This window comes from Dendrobates tinctorius, unplaced genomic scaffold, assembly GCF_039654945.1.
Source record: "Dendrobates tinctorius isolate UK_male_01 unplaced genomic scaffold, ASM3965494v1 ptg000127l, whole genome shotgun sequence".
Classification (NCBI taxonomy): domain Eukaryota; kingdom Metazoa; phylum Chordata; class Amphibia; order Anura; family Dendrobatidae; genus Dendrobates; species Dendrobates tinctorius.
This window is the reverse complement of record NW_027361795.1, coordinates 12,029,340-12,051,031: the sequence shown is the minus strand read 5'-3', so window position 1 is coordinate 12,051,031 and position 21,692 is coordinate 12,029,340. Positions and strand designations below refer to the sequence as shown.

Sequence of the window (21,692 nt, the reverse complement as noted above, 5' to 3'; positions counted from 1 at the left end):
TCACTGTACAGGTAATACAGTGATCACCAGTGACATTATACAGTGGAGCTCTGACACCTCCCCTTGAGAAAGCTACTCGCGAAACGTGTGTCGGGACAGTGCTGGTGGGACAATATTGATACTCCCTCATTATGGGTAGGCAATACCATACATAACTTCTCTCGTCTGACTTTAGACTTCTGGCTATCGTACCCTTTACTATATATGGTACTCAGCTTTATTACATAGGTGAATGGCACATTGTGTGTTGTCTGACATGCTGGATCTATTTTTTGATCTCCATCATTATTCCTTCTTATTTGACACATTTATATATTGATGGCAATTATTTTATATAATCAACAAGTGTCCAAATCTATGCAAAGGGCACTTCACATAATAGCATCCAAAAATTCCCATATAACGCTATATAGGACAACGAAGAGATCCCAACAATAGTAAAAACAATATTTATTTCATAATCAAGTTAAAATACAAATAAAAAGCAAAATGCCGTCTAGGGAACGCTAGAGCACACAATAATAACAAAAATAACAACAAAAGGGGTAAATACAATTATCAATAGTCCAAGGAGTTATAAATATAACAGGATATAAAGCATATCTGATAATGTTACAAAATGCAATCATATGCAGGTATACAATACTGAAATATAGAACAATTACCAATGCTCTAATGAGTTATCATAAAGTGGTATAAATATCAGCCAGAGCCACCGGACTACTACCCCTAATATCCCACATCATCCCATCAGCCTGGGGTCAGAACCAGAGCGCTGAGTGGATTTGCCCTAACTTCCATACCAATGATCCCTTTAATAGAACCCTGGGGTGAGAATCAGAGCGCTAAGGGATTTACCCTAACTTCCATACCAGAGATCCCTTTAAGAAAGCCTGGGATCAGAACCAGAGCGCTGAGTGGATTTGCCCTGACTTGCATACCAATGATCCTTTTAATAGAACCCTGAGATCAGAACCACAGCGCTGAGTGGAACGGTCCATAGTTCCATACCAGAGATCCCTTTAAGAGAGCCTGGGGTCAGTACCAGAGCATTTGAAGGCAATTGCCCTGACTTACATACCGGGGATCCTTTTAAGAGAGGACTGGGGTCAGTACAAAAGTGCAGTTTGGATTTGCCCTCACTTCCATACTGGGGATCCCTTTAAGAGGGGCCTTGGGTCAGAACGAGAGCGCTGAATGGATTTGCCCTAACTTCCCTACCGGGGATCCCTTTAAGAAAGCCTGGGATCAGAACCAGAGCGGTGGATGGATTTGCCCTGACTTGCATATCAATGATCCCTTTAATAGAACTCTGGGGTCAGAATCAGAGCGCTGAGGGATTTGCCCTAACTTCCATTCAGGAGATCCCTTTAAGAGAGCCTGGGGTCAGTACCAGAGCATTTGAAGGCAATTGCCCTGACTTACATACCGGGGATCCTTTTAAGAGAGGACTGGGGTCAGTACAAAAGTGCAGTTTGGATTTGCCCTCACTTCCATACTGGGGATCCCTTTAAGAGGGGCCTTGGGTCAGAACGAGAGCGCTGAATGGATTTGCCCTAACTTCCATACCGGGGATCCCTTTAAGAAAGCCTGGGATCAGAACCAGAGCGGTGGATGGATTTGCCCTGACTTGCATATCAATGATCCCTTTAATAGAACTCTGGGGTCAGAATCAGAGCGCTGAGGGATTTGCCCTAACTTCCATACAGGAGATCCCTTTAAGAGAGCCTGGGGTCAGTACCAGAGCATTTCAAGGCAATTGCCCTGACTTCCATACCGAGGATCCCTTTAAGAGAGGCATGGGGTCAGAACCAAAGCACTGGATGGATTTGCCCTGCCTTCCATACCAGAGATTCCTTTAAGAAAGGCCTGGGGTCAGTACCAAAATGCTGAGTGGATTTGCCCTAACTTGCATGCCATTTGATCCATGGGAGGGGGATTCATTTCTGTCATGTGCTCGCTGCTCCTTTCTGGGGGGCAGACAATGGCTGGGAGCTTATGTTCCTGGGGATGCTAGATTTCTCCAACCATGTCAGTGTTTGCTGAGGTGTTGTCAAGTGGGAAAACTTGCTCATAGCAACCAATCACAGCTCAGCTACTTTTAACCAGCTCTGGTGAAATGAAAGATGCTTTGTGATTGGTTGGTGATACACACATACATACATTCAGTTTTATATATAGAGCTTTATACCACTATATGATAGCTCATTAGAGCATTGGTAATTGTTCTATATTTCAGTTTTGTATACCTTATACCTGCATATGATTGCGTTTTGCAGCATTTTCCAATATGATATAAAGCATATTATATTTCTAACACCTTGGACTATTGATAATCGCATTTGCCCCTTTTGTTGTTATTTTTGTGTGCTCTAACGTCCCCTAGAAGGCATTTTGCTTTTTATTATTTGTATTTGAACTTTATTATGAAATATTGTTTTTACTATTGTTGGGATCTTTTCGCTGTCCTATATAGCGGTATTGGGAATTTTTGGAGGCTAATTATTTTATATCTATTGTTTCAATTAATGTTTTTTAAATTTATTAGTGGTTTTCTGCTACTCCATCTCTTTTCTCTTGCAGCAGAGCAGGAGATGACGGTCATTAGCGTATCGCAGCTGATGCTCTCTCAAGAGAGAATTAACGTATGCCATACGCTAATGGGACCCCAGCCTTATGGATGAAAAAAACAGTCATGGGTATGAGAAGAATAACTGATATCCAAATGAGGCCTAAGATAACATGGAGGAACCCTTTAAAAAGTTTTCACACAAATTATTATTTATCACGATGTGCAGTCATCGGTATATAGTTTAAAATGTAAAAATCAGTAATAAAACTTAAAATACTACAATAAGGTATTGGTGTGGAGGAAAGACCGGTTCCTCCCACATCACCAATGTGATGTAACTACACAGGCACAGCCTTTGTCTCTCAGGTCAGTAAAGGAACTGCACCTAGAGCAAATGGCCGCTGGGGAGGATGTCCTGTTACCCGCTGCGTATTCTAAGATCCGTAATCAGAGTAAAAGCATGAGCCCAAGATTAATTTTATGGTTTAGTTACCTTAAGGGCGCACTAGATAATTACAGAAATATACAGTAAGCTATACAACGGAATTACAGTGGATTTGCAGTCAGAGTAAAAATTTAACAATAATGGTACAAGACTTAGAGATAAGCCGGAGGTCAATTTACCAGGTTGTAGGTTGCATGTGGATGCCGGGAGCTCTGCAGTTCACAGGTACAAGAATAGTTACCGGACAGACCCCAAAGCGCATGCGGCTACTCCCTTGGCAGATCTGTCCCCAGTTCTTTCTTAGTTCATCATCATCTGGTTCTTCTGTGTGAGTGAGACGGTCTGCCATGTGCTCCCAGTTTTTAAGCATGCTGGGTTCCTCCCCCCTGTGTCAAAGGGTGGGCTAATAATCTCCACCCTTTAGCTCCCTGCAGAACTTATTCCCAATATCTAAGAAAGGGGGTAACTTCCTCCAGGATGATCGGATCAGGACCCGAAAGGGGCCAGTGAATGCGGTTTGTTTTGCAGGTCGTGTGGAGAGCAAACATGGCCCCATTGGGTCGCTGTGGAGGGCCAATCTCTATCTCAGGTCCCAGAGCCCTCACCGACTCAGGAGTCGCACTGCCAGATGCGCGATTTCCTCAGGGTCACGCGGATATTTTTATGAGTCTATAACTCGAAAGGTGTGCTCATAATCCATGATCCTAGGATGGAGCCAAAACAGCTGGGAGAGACAATGGATGTGTATTTGTGTCCAGCGGCAGGTATATTCTAATTGAAACCCCCAGGCACCTTCATGCCCCATGCAGGCATGGCTCCTACTCAAGCTTTGAAGTTCTGTTTTGGCCTTATCTCATTATCATACTAAAAGGCCATGCTATTCAACATTGGAGCACTAAATCCCGCTTTCGTCAATATGCTCACAGGCCATGGGAGGGTAGGAGCTGTTAGCTACCTGTAATTCTTGTGAACTCAGACCAAAATGGCATCACTGGGATAGGCCAAGCTCAGACATGAGGCTAGCATTAGGCCCCATATCCAAGATGGCGGCTGCTCCTTCATCACAATTGGCAAAAAACATTGTGCGTGCGTCCAACCACAGATGTGCATACCTGGTGACTTGCAGGCACCATGCAGTACGGTTTCAATACTTGTGCCTGTACCAGTGCAGTCCCTTCCAGGTGTACTTATTTCTACAGGCAGAAGGTACAGTTTATATGTATAGTTTATTTCTCTGTAAACATGACAAGCCATAGTGTTCTCACTAGGAAAGTGATTTCTTTCAGTTCTGTACAGTTTGAGCAAGTTATTCACATTTACCAAGGGAAGTAGAAAAGGGCATATTTGGGTAGTATAAAACATGAGTTGTACTGACAAGAAATAGTATAAAAAGAGGTTATCCACAGTTATTAGTAGGTAATATTTGTGCAAACATCTACTGTGCAACACTCAAAAGGGGCATCACAAATAAGTAAAGCTGTATGTTACTGTGCAGATTATGGGAAGTCACCCCAACGTAGTAAGTTTATCAATTAAATCATCAATTGTGTATACAAGAAGTTTGATGTCATCTTTTTCACTCATCCGATGTAGGCCGTGTTTGCGGAGAATGACGTCTACATCAGTACTGAGTACACGATCAGCGATCTGCATAGATACATGCCATGGAACATCCTCATCTTTCATGCCATGAATGAGTCGGACAGGAGACGTTATAGGTATAGGGCTATTTAACAAGCAGTGATTTTCAGCTTCTTTAATAAAGGAGCAAGGTATGGCATAAAAGCCCTCTTCACTGTATTTTGAGGGAAGTTTCCATTCACCCATATCTTCAGCTGCTTTCTTTTCCTGGAAATTTAAAAGATAATAGTTTACTGAATTTATAATCTCATTACAAACACTTTGTGTTTTTAGACTATGCTCTTCGTTGGGAACATGGTGCCATATATTCATTCATAGGTTCTGATAATCACATGTATTATCAGCTGCCAGTTATAATAAAGCACAAAATACGTGACATGTCCAAATGATATACCTCCAATGGAAGTTTGTTAAATACTGTAACAAAGTGGTCTGCAGCAGGGGCAACACCAACAAGAGCTGCAATCTTCTCGGGCCGGGCAAGCGCAGCAAGTAGCATGAGCCACCCTCCCATGCTTGATCCAACTAGTATCTGATAGAACACAGAAAAATAAGTCAAAAAGAGGGCATCGGAAAGTAAAGAAAAGTTCAGATTGAATTATTGAACATGGTTACATCTCTTGTTTAGAGCAGTTTGGCCTACATCAACCGAGTAGTCTGACAGTGGTTAACATACATTGTTCTATAACGGCAGGCAGTCTTGACTTTGAGTTGTAGTCCTATGTTTCTATGAAGGAGATATGTGGTCTACTGTGCCTCAAACTTTTAATAAAAGGTTTTTAAACCCAGTAATCTAGATTAAACTATTTTGTTCTGAAATCCCATGCAAAGTAGCCCAGCTATCATATGAGCTATTACTTACCCAAATTCTTTCTTAAAAGTTTGTTTAAACAGTTTACTGTTAACTGCAAATCAGTCTGTTATACACAGTGAAACCTCTTTTGTACCAACACTAGGGTGATGACTAATTTAAAAATTTTGCAAAGCGAAAATGAAACCCCTTACATTGGTGGAACAATTCCATACAAATGACATTAGTATCATCAAATTTGTAAAATATTCAAAAAAGTTCCCCCCCTTTTTCATTTCAAAAAAAAGATTTTTCGTGTTTTAATATAAACCTATAAAGAAAATATCTTTCTAAGTTGTAACAAAAAGTGGTATTTTATTCACATCTAGAACATTCTGGAATATTTTAAAATATTTTGTAATTTAGTATTATCTTTTCATTTTCAGTGCAAAGCTTCAAGTTTTACGATCAAGAAGTGCAGAAAATGTCTTCTAGAAATTCCAGCAACAGTGTAAAGGCAAACAGGTCTATCTGGACGAGGAATCTGCCCTTCTATTCTCAACATAAAAGGCATCCAAGTATTCCATATGTTGAAAAGCTCTCCAATCTCACGCGGATGCCAACGAACTGCCAAATTCTTGGAAACTTCAGTTTTCTGTTCAACGAGAAACGGCGAAGGCAGAAGAAGAAGGCAATTAAGTGTTTGAAGGCGCACTGGTTGGTCGAGGAGTCATTAATTGACATTCCCAGATCTAACCAAAATGCTGAACGTGCTGTAAAACTGATGGAGGAACTACATGCGAAATCGAAACAAATTGAATCTTTGAATCTAAAATTCATAGGAAAAAATAATTTTTAAACACTTCTTTTGTACATATTGTACTTATAATTAACTGTTTTATACCGTATTTGTTAAAAAAACGAATAATAAAAGTTGCTTAGTTATTACTATTATCGTTTCAATAATGCAAAATTGCATGTCCTTTTTTGGGGGGAAAAAACAATTTTTGCCTTATTTCATTTGAATGAAAGGGGGAACTTTTTTTAAAAAACAAAAAAAAGCAATACTTATTCTTAAATAACCCATAAAAGTTCCTCCATTGCACATTGTTTCATAAAAAATTTTTTTTTGTCATTACACTAACACGGTTTTAAAAATACATGTTCTTCTCAGTTTCCATTGATTGGCCCTCACTTTAGAAAATCACTTGCTGTGTGTGGTGTCATTTCATGGGTGAGAATTCAGAGTGTACACATTTTTCTTCACAAGTAGTAATCAGAAAAGAAAGGTCTTAAAAGAAGATTATCCACTACTTTTCCATTAATGACCTATCCAGCCGGAAGAACTCACTTGCGGAGCTGGCAGTCTTCTGATAGTGGCACCACAGGGTACCACGCAGCCCCCCCCATTTGAATAGGAGTCAAATGCGCAGTACCAAGCCTCGGCCACTACCAGATGACGGCCAGCTCCGCAAGCGAGTACTGGCAGGGACGCTGACACCGATAGCAGGTGATCGTCAGACCCCAGCCAATCGGACATTGATGACCTATCCTAAGGATAGGTCATCAATGAAAAAGTAGTGGACGAACTCTTTAAGCAAAAGCCATGGTAAGCTAACCTGTGGGCCTTCAGACACATCATCCAAGATTGAAAGTACATCTTTCTTCCATTTTCCAATAGTGCACTCCTTCATATTGCCCTCAGAGCTTCCACATCCAGTGTAATCAAACCTGGAAAAAAAAAACCTGTTACTGCCTGCCCTTTTTTTTGAAGTGGTGGAAGGGGGCTGATAATCCCCCTCAAGCAAATACTTTTCTTTTGTGACCAGAGCCATGATATTTTGAACTGGACCTACATAAATAATTTGGTGATTGTAATTGTAAATATAAAACCACCATTGTAAATTACTTTTACAGAAGAATCCAATTGTGTTCTCGTTATGTTGTCTTTGATATAGTGCAAAGTCCAGTATATCCTGGCGGAACTGCACTCTTTGCTCCTTCAAGCACACCTGTACTTACCAAGATGAGCATCAAGTATATGGATTTAAAAGGAAATCCATCAGCAGGTATTTTCTATGTAATCTGACAGCAGTATGAGGTAGTAGTGACAGAGACCCCAATTCGAGTGATGTATCACTTGGTTTACTGGGTGCAACAGTTATTATAGAAAACGGATTCTATTCTGCAGATCTAGCACAGCTGAGATGTTGATCTATGTATAGTTGTATGAAAAAGTGTTCGCTCCCTTCTTGGTTTCCGATTCTTTTGCACATTTGTCAAACTTAAAATCTTCCAGATCACCAAACAAATTTAAATATTAGACAAAAGATAAACAAGTAAAAACAAAAAAAAAATGCAGTTTTTCAGGGAAGGTCTTTGTTATTAGAGGAAAAATAAATCCAAACCTACAGGGCCCCGTGTGAAAAAGGTGATTGCCCCCTAAACCTAATAACTGGCTGGGCCACCTTTAGCAGCAACAACTGCAATAAAGAGTTTGCGATAACTGGAAATGTGTCTTTTACAACGCTGTGGAGGAATTTTGGACCACTCATCTTTGCAGAATTGTTGTAATTCAGCCACACTGGAGAGTTTCCGAACATGAACTGACACTTTAAGGTCATGCCATAGAATTATAATCAGATTAAAGGTCAGGACTTTGACTAGGCCACTCCAAAGTCTTAAATTTAGTTTTTCTTAAGCAAATCAGAGGTGGACTTGCTGGTGTGTTTTGGATCTTTGTGCTGCTGCATAACTCAAGTGCGCTTCAGCATGAGATCGTGAACAGATGGCCAGACATTCTCCTTTCAGGATTTTTTGACAGACAGCAGATTTCATGGTTCCATTTACCACAGGTCTTCCAGGTCCTGAAGCAAGTACGGTAGTCCCCAGACCATCACACTACCACCACCATATTTTACAGTTGGAATGTTCCCTTTCTGAAATTCTGTTACATCTAAGCCAGATGAAATGGGACATACACCTTCCAAAAAGATCAACTTTTCTCTCGTCAGTCCACAGAGTATTCTCCCTAAAGTATTTTCTGGCAAAAATTAGATGAGCCTTTATGTCCTTCTCGCTCAGCAGTGGTATTCGTCTTGGAACTCTGCCATGCATGTCATTTTTATTCAGTCTTTCTTATGGTGCAGCCATGAAAACTGACCTTATCTGAATCAAGTGAGACCTGCAGTTCTTTGGATGTTGTTGTGGGGTCTTCTGTGACCTCTTGCATGAGTAGTTGCTGTGCTCTTGGGGTACTTTTGAGTGGCCAGCCACTCCTGGGAAGGTTCACCACTGTTACATGTTTTCGACATTTGTGGATAATAGCTCTCAATGTGGTTTGCTGGAGTCCCAAAAGCTTTAGTATGGCTTTATAAACTTTTCCAGACAAAGATCTCAACTACTTTGATTCTCATTTGTTCCAGAATTTCTTTGGATAGCGGCATGATGTCTAGCTTTTGAGGATCTTTTGGACCATTTCACTTTGTCAGGCAGGTCCTATTTAAGTGATTTCTTGATTGAGAACAGGTGGCTGTGTGTAGCTAAGGAATTTGAAATCCACTTCCCAAAAGATGTGATAAACCACAGTTAGTTTATGTAGGTTTGGCTTTTTTCCCTTAATAAAGATCTTCCTTTAAAAACTGCATTTTGTGCTTACTTGTGTTATCTTTGTCAAATATTTTAATTTGTTTGGTGATCTGAAACATTTAAAAGTGAGAAACATGCAAAAGATTAGGAAATTAGGAAAGGGGCAAACACTTTCACACAACTGTATAACCATGGTCACTCCACAGCTCTCTGTGTATATTTTATAGTGACAGAGAGCTGCTAATTAGCACAGGGGGCAGGATTGTATTGTATACAGAAGGCCAGTTGTCCTCCAATGATAATCTTCTGCTTATAAAACAATGATTTTATTGAAACAGCAAAACACATCACAGTAAGGCCAGGGTCACACTTGTGAATTTAATGCGAGAAACTTGCACGAGTCTCTCACATCAATACCCGGCACTGCAGCTGGCACTCGGGAACAGAGTGTGAGGCTGCATGTATTTCTTTGCAGCTGCACACTCCGGTCCGGGTGCCGATGCAAGTTTCTCACATCGCACTCACAAGTGTGACCCCGGCCCAAGTGACATGTTGCTGGAATTAGGTGCCAACAACCTGGTGGTGACAGATTCAGTTTAACCCCTTCGCATCAAAGCATTTTTTCACCTTCCTGACCAGGCCAGTTTTTACAATTCTGACCACTGTCATTTTATGAAGTCATAACTCTGGAACGCTTCAACGGATCCTACTGATTCGCAGAATGTTTTCTCGTGACATATTGTACTCCACAATAACGGTAACATTTCTTTGACATGACTTGCGTTTATTTGTGAAAAAAAAAAAAAAAAAAACTTTCCCGAAAATTTTCCAATTTTCAAACTTTTAATTTTTATGCCCAAGCCTATTTTGACCTTAATGACCAGGCCATTTTTTGCAATTCTGACCAGTGTCTCTTTATGAGGTAATAACTCTGGAACGCTTCAACGCATCCTAGCGATTCTGAGATTGTTTTTTCGTGACATATTGGGCTTCATGATCGTGGTAAATTTAGGTCGATAATTTTTGCGTTTGTGAAAAAAACGGAAATTTAGCAAAAATGTTGCAAATTTTGAATTTTTATTCTGTTAAACCAGAGCATTAATGTGACACAAAAAAGTTAATAAATAACATTTCCCACATGTCTACTTTACATCAGCACAATTTTGGAAACAAAGTTTTTTTTTGTTAGGAAGTTATAAGGGTTAAAAGTTGACCAGCGATCTCATTTTTACAACATAATTTACAAAACCATTTTTTTATAGGGACCACCTCACATTTGAAGTCACTTTGAGGGGTCTATATGGCAGAAAATACCCAAAAGTGACACCATTCTAAAAACTGCACTCCTCAAGCTACTCAAAACTACATGCAAGAAGATTATTAACCCCTTCAGGTGCTTCACAGGAACTAAAGCTACACTTGTAAGGAGAGCTTTAAACTAGAACAACATGGGAAGGGAAGCAAAAGACCAGAAAAAGCCATACACCTGACAAATGCTATTGAGAACTCTGCTATTAGAAGTGGAAAGGAAGAACAAAGACAAAAGAATCTAATTAATAAAAATAATGGAGAAAGAGAAACCAATCACAAACTAAAATGTTTCTATACTAATGCACAAAGCATGGGCAACAAACAAGGAGAATTGGAACTACTAACACAGGAACAGAAATATGATGTAATTGGAATCACTGAAACTTGGTGGGACAATACACATGATTGGAATACAAGACTAGAAGGATACAACTTATTTGCAAGAAATAGACTTGATAAACGAGGAGGGGGAGTCGCATTGTATGTTCGAAACGCGTATATCTGCACAGAGATTGAAGCTTCAGAGACTGGGAGTTCTGTGGAAACTGTTTGGGTAAGAATACAAGGACAGAACAATGGAAAGGACACCATTGTAGGCATTTACTACAGGCCGCCTGTGCAAGCCGTAGATATAGATGAACTCTTTATGCATCAGATGGCCAAGTTCTCCAAAAAATATGACATAGTTGTCATGGGAGATTTCAACTATCCAGACATTTGTTGGGAATCTCTCTCAGGCAAAACTAACAGGTCAAGGAAATTCTTATCCTCTCTTGCTGACAACTTTATCTTCCAAAAGGTAAGGGAGAAAACAAGGGGAACTGCTACCTTGGATCTAATCCTTATAAACAGGGAGGAAATGGTTGAGGAGGTAAAAGTGGCTGGGACCCTAGGAGGTAGCGACCATGCTATTTTAGAATTTTGGATTACTAGAGGTGGAAGACCTGTGAAGACTCAGACGTCAAGGTTAGATTTCAGAAAGGCAGATTTTAAGGGATTCAGAAAGAGAATTGGAGGGATCCAATGGCTGGATATCCTTAAAGACAAAAATGTCCAGGAAGGATGGGAAATCTTGAAAAATGAAATTCTCAAAGCACAGTTGTTAACAATTCCGAAAAGAGGGAAGAATAGGAAGCATTTAAGGAAACCAGGATGGATGAACACAGAACTTAAGCACATGCTAAAAAGGAAGAAAAAAATGTTTATAAAATGGAAAGAGGGAGGCATATCTAAAGAAGAATATAATGCTGTCTGCAGAACCTGCAGGGCACAAATCAGATTAGCTAAAGCTGAAAATGAACTGAGGCTTGCAAGAGATGTCAAAAGCAATAATAAAGGATTTTGGGGATATGTCAAAAGTAAAAGAAAAGTCAAAGATGCTATAGGATTTTTACAGGATGAAAATGATGAAATGGTAAGACAGGATGTTGAGAAGGCTGAACTTTTAAATTCCTATTTTGCATCTGTTTTCTCTCAGAAAGGAAATGCAACATCAACTGTTATTCACTGTCCTATTAAGGGAATAGAAGAATCCAGGATATCTATAAACAGAAAGATAGTGAGGAAACACTTAGCTAACCTAAATGAATTCAAGTCTCCAGGTCCAGATGAATTACACCCCAGAGTACTGAAGGAGATAGCAGAAGAAATTTTTGAACCCCTCTCCATAATCTTTGAAAATTCTTGGAGAACAGGAGAAGTGCCAGAAGACTGGAGAAGAGCAAATGTTGTTCCTATCTTCAAAAAGGGGAAGAAGGTGGACCCAGGCAACTATAGGCCGGTGAGTCTGACTTCTATACCAGGAAAGATCTTTGAACAAATTATTAAACAACATGTATGTCAATACCTGGATAAGAATGAAGTGATTAAACAGAGTCAGCATGGGTTTGTAACTAATAAGTCATGTCAGACTAACTTAATTTCCTTCTATGACGGTATCACTGATTGGGTGGATCAAGGAAATGCTGTAGATATAGTATATCTTGACTTCAGCAAAGCATTTGACAAAGTCTCTCATACAATCCTTATTGAAAAAATGACTAAGTATGGAATGGACAAGGCAACTGTTAGGTGGATTCATAACTGGCTTAGTGATCGGACCCAAAGAGTGGTCGTAAATGGCTGCACATCCAGTTGGAAGAATGTCTCAAGTGGGGTACCACAGGGCTCTGTCCTGGGCCCTGTATTGTTCAACATCTTTATCAACGATTTAGATGAAGGAATTGAGGGTAAACTGATTAAATTTGCTGATGACACAAAGCTAGGAGGGATAGCTAATACTAGAGAAGAGAGAGAGAGGATTCAAAAAGATTTAAATAAACTGGAGAAGTGGGCAGCAACTAACAGAATGGTTTTTAACAGGGAGAAATGCAAAGTACTACATCTGGGCAATAAAAATGAAAAAAGCATATATAGAATGGGAGGAATAGGGCTAAGTGACAGCACATGTGAAAAAGACTTGGGTATACTAATAGATCACAGACTGAATATGAGTCAACAGTGTGATGCAGCAGCAAAAAAGGCAAATGCAATTCTAGGATGTATTAACAGAAGCATACAGTCTAGATCACGTGAAGTCATTATTTCCCTCTACTCCTCTTTGGTCAGACCTCATCTGGAATATTGTGTCCAGTTTTGGGCACCACATTTTAAAAAAGACATCAACAAACTGGAGCAAGTTCAGAAAAGAGCGACCAGAATGGTGACCGGTCTGCAAACCCTGTCTTATGAGGAAAGGTTGCAGGATTTGGGAATGTTTAGTTTGCAAAAGAGAAGACTGAGAGGAGACTTAATAGCTGTCTACAAATATCTAAAGGGATGTCACATTGTAGAAGGATCAACTTTATTCTCATTTGCACAAGGAAAGACTAGAAGCAATGGGATGAAACTGAATGGGAAGAGACACAGATTAGATATTAGAAAAAACTTTTTGACAGTTAGAGTGATCAATGAGTGGAACAGGCTGCCACGAGAAGTGGTGAGTTCTCCTTCAATGGAAGTCTTCAAACAGAGGCTGGACAGACATCTGACTGGGATGATTTAGCGAATCCTGCTTTGAGCAGGGGGTTGGACCAGATGGCCCAGGAGGTCCCTTCCAACTCTACGATTCTATGATTCTATGATTCTATGATTCTAAAGCAACATGGAAGGAAAAAAAATGGACATTTTAATTTTTCCAACAAATTTTTTTTTTCGCTTCAATTTTTTTAATTTTCACATGGGCAACAGGATAAAAATCGATCCTAAAATTTGTTGGGCAATTTCTCCTGAGTACACCGATACCTCATATGTGGTCATAAACCACTGTTTGGGCGCACGGCAGGGCTCAGAAGGGAAGGAGCGCCATTTGACTTTTTGAATGGAAAATTAGCTCCATTCGTTAGTGGTTGCCATGTCGCATTTGGAAAGCCACTGTGAGCCTAAACTTTGGAGCTCCCCCACAAGTGACCCCATTTTGGAAACTAGACCCCCCCAAGGAACTTATCTAGATGCATAGTTAGCACTTTGAACCCTCAGGTGCTTCACAAATTGATCTGTAAAAAAAAAAAAAAAAAAAAAAAAAAAAACTTCACAAAAATTTTCTTTTAGACTCAATTTCTTCATTTTCACATGGGTAACAGGATAAAATGGATCCTAAAATTTGTTGGGCAATTTCTCCTGTGTACACCAATACCCAATATGTGGTCATAAACCACTGTTTGGGCGCATGGCAGGGCCCAGAAGGGAAGGAGTGCCATTTGACTTTTGAAAGGAAAATTAGCTCAAATCATTAGACACCATGTCGTGTTTGGAGAGCACCTGTGTGCCTAAACAATGGAGTACCCCCACAAGTGACCCCATTTTGGAAACTAGACCCCCCCAAGGAACTTACCTAGATGTGTGGTGAGCACTTTGAACCCCCAAGGGCTTCACAGAAGTTTATAACGCCAAGCCGTGAAAATAAAAAAATCACTTTTTTCCCCCTCAAAAAATGATTTTTTTTAGCCCGCAATTTTTCATTTTCACAAGGGTAACAGGAAAAATTGGACCCTAAAAATTGTTGCCCAGTTGGTCATGAGTACGCTGGTACCCCCTATGTGCGGAGGAATCACTGTTTGGGCACACGTCGGGGCTCGGAAGGGAAGCAGTGACGTTTTGAAATGTCGACTTGATGGAATGGTCTGCGGGCGTCATGTTACGTTTGCAGAACCCCTGATGTGCCTTAACAGTAGAACCCCCCCCCCCAAGTGATCCCATTTTGAAAACTAGACCCCCCTAAGAGCCGTAAAAATAGTTGTTTTTTTTTGTTTTTCTTTCACAAAAATGATTTTTTTGCCCCCAATTTTTTATTTTACCAAGGGTAGCAAAAGGAATTGGACCCCAAAAGTTATTGTGCAATTTGTCCTCCGAGTAGGCTGATACCCCATATGTGGGGGTAAACCTCTGTTTGGGTGCACGGTAGAGCTTGGAAGGGAAAGAGCGCAGTTTGACTTTTTCAATGCAGAATTGGCTGGAATTAAGATAAGACACCATGTTGCGTTTGCAGAGCCCCTGATGTGCCTAAACAGTGGAAACCCCCCACAAGTGACACCATTTTGGAAACTAGACCCCCTAAGGAGTTTATCTAGATGTGTGGTGAGCTCTTTGAACCCCCAAGTGCTTCACAGAAGTTTATAACGCAGATTTTAGCCCCCAATTTTTTATTTTCCCAAGGGTATCAGGAGAAATTAGACCCCCAAAGCTGTTGTGCAATTTTTCCTGAGTACGCTGATACCCCATTTGTGGCGGTAAACCACTGTTTGGATACATGTCGGGCTCGGAAGGGAGGGAGCACTGTTTGACTTTTTGGACGCAAAATTGGGTGGAATCAATGTTGGCACCATGTCACGGTTGGAGACCACCTGGTGTGCCTAAATAGTGGAAACCCTCTCAACCCTAACCCCAACACACCCCTAACCCTAAACCCAACCCTAACCCTAATCCCAACCATAACCCTAACCACAAGCCTAACCCTAATCCCAACCCCAACACATCCCTAACAGTAATCTTAACCCTAATTCCAACCCTAACCGCAACCCTAACCCTAATTCTAACCTTAAACCTTGTTTTAAACCTAAAGGAAAAATAAAAATATATTTTCTTTACTTTATTATGTGTCACTAGCTATGGAGGTGATAAAGGGGAGATTTACTTACTTTTTTTGTATTTTGATCACTGTGACAGTTTATCAGTGATCAAAGTGTACCTGTAAAATGAATGAATGAATCTGCCGGCTGGCAGACTCGCGGGCGCACTGCGCATGCGCCCGCCATTTTGTAAGATGGCGGCGCCCATGGAGAGAAGACAGCGGGACATCAGGAGGTACCGGGACTGATAAGGTACCGGGGGGCTATAGGGGGAAGCGGAGGGGGGAGCAGATTATTGCGGCGGCTGCCGATCGCCACCGTCAGAAGGTGGCGGCGGCACATCGCCGCTGCCAGCCAGGTGGGGGTTGGATCACGATCTCCAGCCATGTCCGATGCTATTGCAGCATCGACCATGGCTGGATAGTAATCTTTCATTGATGAAATATTACTATCGCTCTGATTGGCTGTTAAAAGTGATACAGCCAATCAGAGCGATCGTAGCCACGTGGGGGCGAAGCCACACCCCCTGTGGTGAAGTACAAAGCCCCCTGTATCCGTGGGTCGGGTGACCCACAGGGGGGGCTTTAAACTCATGACACAGCATATGCGCCATTCATGACGTATACGCTGTGTCATTGGTCGGGAAGGGGTTAAATCAGAGTTATATCGCACAAAATAGTTACCGTATATACTCAAATATAAGCCGAGATTTTCAGCGCATTTTTTGGGGCTGAAAGTCCCCCTCTCGGCTTATATTCGAGTCATATGCACCGGGGGGGGGGGGGGTCGGAGGGGGTGTCAGGTCATACTTACCCCTCGTGGCATGGTCTCTGCAGCACCCAGGTTCTCCACGATCTCCCTTCCTTCCTTCAGCAGTCACATGGTACCGCTCATTAAACTCATGAAAATGCGCATATTCATGAGTTAGATGAGCAGTACCACGTGACCGCTGAAGGCAGGGAGACCGTGGGAGAACGGGGCTGCAGAGACCGCGCCAGGACAGACAAGCATAGCGATTTTCACTTGTCCGAGGTCCATCGCTGCCGTCTGGCACGTTATCTGTCAGTGACGTTCAGGCACGGTGACGTGGTTAGTGCGCACCCCCTGCAGTCTGAACGTCACTGACAGATGACGTGCCAGACAGCAGCAAGCAGCGATGGACCCCCCCGACAGGTGAATATCTCAGGTGCCAGCAGTGACACCGGCACCTGGCCTCCAGTGACAGAGAGGTGAGTATGTCATTTTTTAAATGCAGCAGCATATGGGGGCATAATCTATGGACCATCTTATGGGGGAAGCATAATCTATGGAGCATCTTATAGGGGCAGCATAATCTATGGAGCATCTTATAGGGACAGCATATTGGGGCATAATCTATGGAGCATCTTATGGAGGCATAATCTATGAAGCATCTTATAGGGGCAGCACATGAGGGCATAATCTATGAAGCATCTTATGGGGGCAGCACATGAGGGCATAATCTATGGAGCATCTTATGGGGGCAGCACATGAGGGCATAATCTATGTGTTAGGGACGGCGGAACGCACTAATAAATAAGTGCGTCCGCTGCCCGGGGTCCACCGTGCAGTAGGTGTTACACCGCTGCTAGATAATGGCAGACGCACAGTATGGCGGTATATCGCACACAGGTTGAACGTCACCCGGTGTGCACTGAGCGTACTCTGTTATCTCCACAGAGACACTTAGAACTTAAACGTAAATACTGAGCCTGTTGCACTCACAGGTCTCAGAGAACTGCACGCACGGTAATCGGTCACAGGAGCTGAACCCAAGGCAGAGGGTCAGGGTCCGTCTAGAAGACCTACCGTGTGTGCGGCATCACTACCGCGGACGCCCACAGATGCTGGTGATTGCAGCGACTGACTCAGCCGCTATACGTCAGTGCCCAGAGGAGGCGCACTGTCGGACGCTAGATAGGTGAAGATATGCACTGTGGCCTGTATCATGCCACTGACTGGCGTTGACTCTAATACAAAGTCCCTATCCACACACGTAATATCAGATGGAGGGGATCTTAATGAGTCATTCGCAGGCACATGTATCCGTCATCATTCACACAGGTAGCAACTAGAGTCTATACTAGCGCATGGCCGAGCGGCCATGCAGGCCTTTTCTAGCCGTGCGCTTCCGGGACCTTCAAGATCTGAGATGGACCAATCAGATCAGGAGAAGGACCTGAGCACGTGACTCCCGATCTCCACAGGGAGATAGTCTTGTGAGCATGCCCAGTAGCGCGGCGAGAGGACTTAGCCTCTGGAGTGGTTTGCTGCAGAGCAGGCTGTGCTACTATTGATTGTCCAGAGGTGGCCGCAACAACCAGACCAAGAGAGCTGGTCTGAGCAGGGCGTCTGGATCGCCGAGATTGCTGTGTAGGTCCCTGAGAGGTCAGAGGGGAATGGGAGACCGCTGGCTGCATGGCTCTGGATTCCTGCTGTGCAGCTGCAGGAACCCGACGCCTAACACTATGGAGCATCTTATGGGGGCAGCATATGGGGCATAATCTATGGAACATCATCTATGGAACATCTTATGGGCCCATAACCTTTATGGAGCAGCATATGGGGCATATTATTCTATGGAGCATCTTATGGGGCCATTATTAACCTTTGTGCAGCATTATATGGGGTGTATTTTGTATGGAGCATCTTATGGGGCTATCATGAACTGCATGGAGCATTATGTGGGGCTCCTGATTAAATATGGATATCCAAAAACATTTAACCTACTGATGTCTCAATTAATTTTACTGGTATCTATTTTTATCGGCTTATACGGTAAACAACATTTCCCACACGTGTAATTTACATCAGAATTTTTTAAACAATTTTTTGTTGGGACGTTACAAGGGTTAAAATTTGACCAGCGATTTCTCATTTTTACAACAAAATTTTCAAAACCTTTTTCTTTAAGTGACCACCTCACATTTGAAGTGACTTTGAGGGGCCAATGTGACAGAAAATACCCAAAAGTGACATCATTCTAAAAACTGCACCCCTCAAGGTACTCAAAACCACATTCATGAAGTTCATTAACCCTTTATGTGCTTGACAGGAATTTTTGGAATGCGGAAGTAAAAAAACAAACATTTACTTTTCTTTCACAAAAATTTCCCTTTAGACCTTTTATTTTTTTACTTTCGCAAGGGTAACAGGAGAAAATGGACCATACAATTTGTTGTGCAATTTCACCTGAGCATGTCGATACTCCATAGAGTGGGGAAAGAAGTACTTAGTCAGCCACCAATTGTGCAAGTTCTCCCACTTAAGATGAGAGGCCTGTAATGGACATCATAGGTAGACTACAACTATGAGAGACAAAATGAGAAAACAAATCCAGAAAATCATCTTGTCTGATTTGGCAAGATTTATTTTGCAAATTATGGTGAAAATAAGTAGTCATTAACATAAGTTCATCTCAATATTTTGTAATTTATCCTTTATTGGCAATGATAGAGGTCAAATGTTTTCTGTAAGTCTTCACAAGGTTGGCATACACTGTTGGTGGCATGTTGGTGCATTCCTCCATGCAGGTCTCCTCTAGAACAGTGATGTTTTGGGCCTGTCGCTGGGCAACACGGATTTCCAAGTCCCTCCAAAGGTTTTCTATGGGGTTGAGACTGGAAACTGGCTAGGCCACTCCAGGACCTTTATATGATTTTTACTAAGCCACTCCTTCGTTGCCCTGGCGGTGTGTTTGGGATCATTATCATGCTGAAAAACCCATCCACGTTTCATCTTCAATACCCTTGCTAATGGAAGGAGGTTTGCACTCAGTCTCACAATACATGGCCCCATTCATTCTTTCATGTACATGGATCAGTCGTCATAGTCCCTTTGCAGAGAAAGGCCCAAAGCATGATGGTGCCACCCCCATGCTTCACAGTAGGTATAGTGTTCTTTGGATGCAACTCAGCATTCTGTCTCCTACAAACACGACAAGTTTTGCTTCTACCAAACAGTTCTACTTTGGTTTCATCAGACCGTATGACATTCACCCAATACTCTTTGGGATAATCCAAATGCTCTCCAGCAAACTTCAGACGGGCCCGGACATGTATTGGCTTAAGCAGGGGTACATATCTGGCACTGAAGGATCTCAGTCCCTGGCAGCGTAGAATGTTACTGATGGTAGCCTTTGTTACAGTGGTCCCAGCTCTATGCAGGTCATTCACTAGGTCCCCCCGTGTGGTTCTGGAAGTTTTGCTCACCGTTCTTATGATCCTTTTGACCCCACAGGGTGAGATCTTGCGTGAAGCCCCAGATCGAAGGAGATTATCAGTGGTCTTTTATTTCTTCCAGTTTCTTATTACTGCTCCCACAGTTGATTTCATCACACCAAGCTGCTTGCTTATTGCAGATTCAGTCTAACCAGCCAGGTGTAGAGCTACAATTTTGTTTCTGGTATCCTTTGACAACTCTCGGGTCTTCACCATAGTGGAGTTTGGAGTGTGACTGTTTGAGGCTGTATACAGATAAGTTCTAACAGGTGCCATTACTACAGGTAATGAGTGGAGGACAGAGGAGCCTCTTGAAGAAGTTACAGGTCTGTCAGAGCCAGAAATCTTGCATGCTTTTAGGTGACCAAATACTTATTTTCCACCATAATTTGCAAAATAAATCTTACCAAATCAGACAAGGTGATTTTCTGGATTTGTTTTCTCATTTTGACTCGCATAGTTGTGGTCTATGATGTCAAAAACAGGCCTCTCATCTTTTTAAGTGGGAGAACTTGCACAAAACTAAACACTTTTTCCCCACTGCATGTAGGGGAAATCTGTTTGGGAACATGGCAGAGGTAGGAAGGGAAGGAGCGCCATTTGATTTTTGAAATAGCGGGCACCATGTCACGTTTGGCCATGTCATAGAAGTTTATAACGTTAAGCTGCGGAAAAAAAATACAAAAAAAAAAAAAAAACCACTTCCCGCAAAAATCTTTTTAGCTCCAAATTTTGTATTTTCACAAGGGTAACAGGAGAAAATGGATCCCAAAATTTGTTGTGCAATTTCTCTTAAGTTCACCAATAGCCCATATGTTGTCGAAAACTACTTTTGAGGCACAGTGCAAAGTTCAGAAGGGAAGAAACACATTACAGTGCAGATTTTGCTGCACTTGTTTGAGGGTGCCATGTTATATTGGCAGAGCGCCCCTGAGGTGCCAACACAGACGAACCCCCCATAAATTACTCCATTTTACAAACTAATGAACTCATATCGGGGTGCAGTGATTATATTGACACCACAGGTGTGTCACAGACTATTATACCAATGAGCAATGAACATAAAATTTACATTTTTACACCAAGATTGTATGTTAGGCCCCAGTATGAAAATGTAAAACTTGGAAATGGGTAAGAATTGGAACCAAAATTTGTCCCACAATTTCTGAATGTGGCAATACTCCATACGTAGCTGTACAGTATTACTGAGCCATACGGAGAGAATCGGGAGGGACGGAGCGCTATTTGCCTCCTGGAACACAGATTTTCTTGGAAAAGTTTGCGGATTCCATATAAAGAGGCCCTAAGTGTTCAAAAAGCTAAATCCCCCTCAAGTGACCCCCAATTTTGGAAATTAAACCTCTGAGAATTTATCTACATACCCGTATATACGCGAGTATAAGCCGACCCCTGTAATTTTGCCACAAAAAAAAAATTGTGAAAACTTGACTCACGTATAAGCCTAGGATGGAAAATGCAGCAGCTACTGGTGAATTTCAAAAATAACTAGATGTGTATTTCCTGAAGGAAGTACAGATAGTGCTTTGAAATGGTGCCTGGGCTGCCCCTGCAAGACTTTTAACGCAGGATCCGTTTTAACTGTGGGTGCCTCTCAGGGGTCACTCTGGGTCCGATTTGGTGAGCGGGGCCACTCTGGGTCCGATTTGTAGGCCAGGGTGGCTCAACCTCCAATTTGTAGGCCAAGGTCGATCAGCCTCCGATTTGGAGGCCAGGGTGGGCTCAGCCTCCGATTTGGAGCCTGGGGTCACTCAGCTTTCGATTTGGCGCGCCAGCCCTTTAAGACTCTTTTCGGTGCGCCGGCCCTTTAAGAATCACTTTGGCGCGTCGGCCCTTTAAGAGCCAGTTTGGCTCACTGGGCTTCTAAATCCACTTTGGCGCACATTCTCTCTCAGGGGCATGCGTCATGTGATGAAGCTAGATTTGCATTTGTGCTGTGGGTTTCGCTTTAAGAGCTGAAATTATGTGGCAGAAACTGTGTCCT

At 42.1% G+C, this 21,692-nt stretch overlaps 1 protein-coding gene across 1 annotated transcript in view; it reads right to left on the bottom strand.

Moving 5' to 3' along the window:
• Positions 1 to 4,224: 4,224 nt before the first annotated feature.
• The window catches only part of ABHD10 (abhydrolase domain containing 10, depalmitoylase), a 36,973-nt gene continuing 19,505 nt past the window's right edge, over positions 4,225 to 21,692 (bottom strand). Inside the window, exons 3-5 of the mRNA XM_073542517.1 lie at positions 7,068 to 7,179; positions 5,053 to 5,190; positions 4,225 to 4,865 (exon numbers count right to left, since the gene is read on the bottom strand). Of these exons, the coding sequence (XP_073398618.1) occupies positions 4,524 to 4,865; positions 5,053 to 5,190; positions 7,068 to 7,179 (592 nt within the window). The 3' untranslated portion in view covers positions 4,225 to 4,523. The remainder of the gene's footprint in view (positions 4,866 to 5,052; positions 5,191 to 7,067; positions 7,180 to 21,692) is intronic.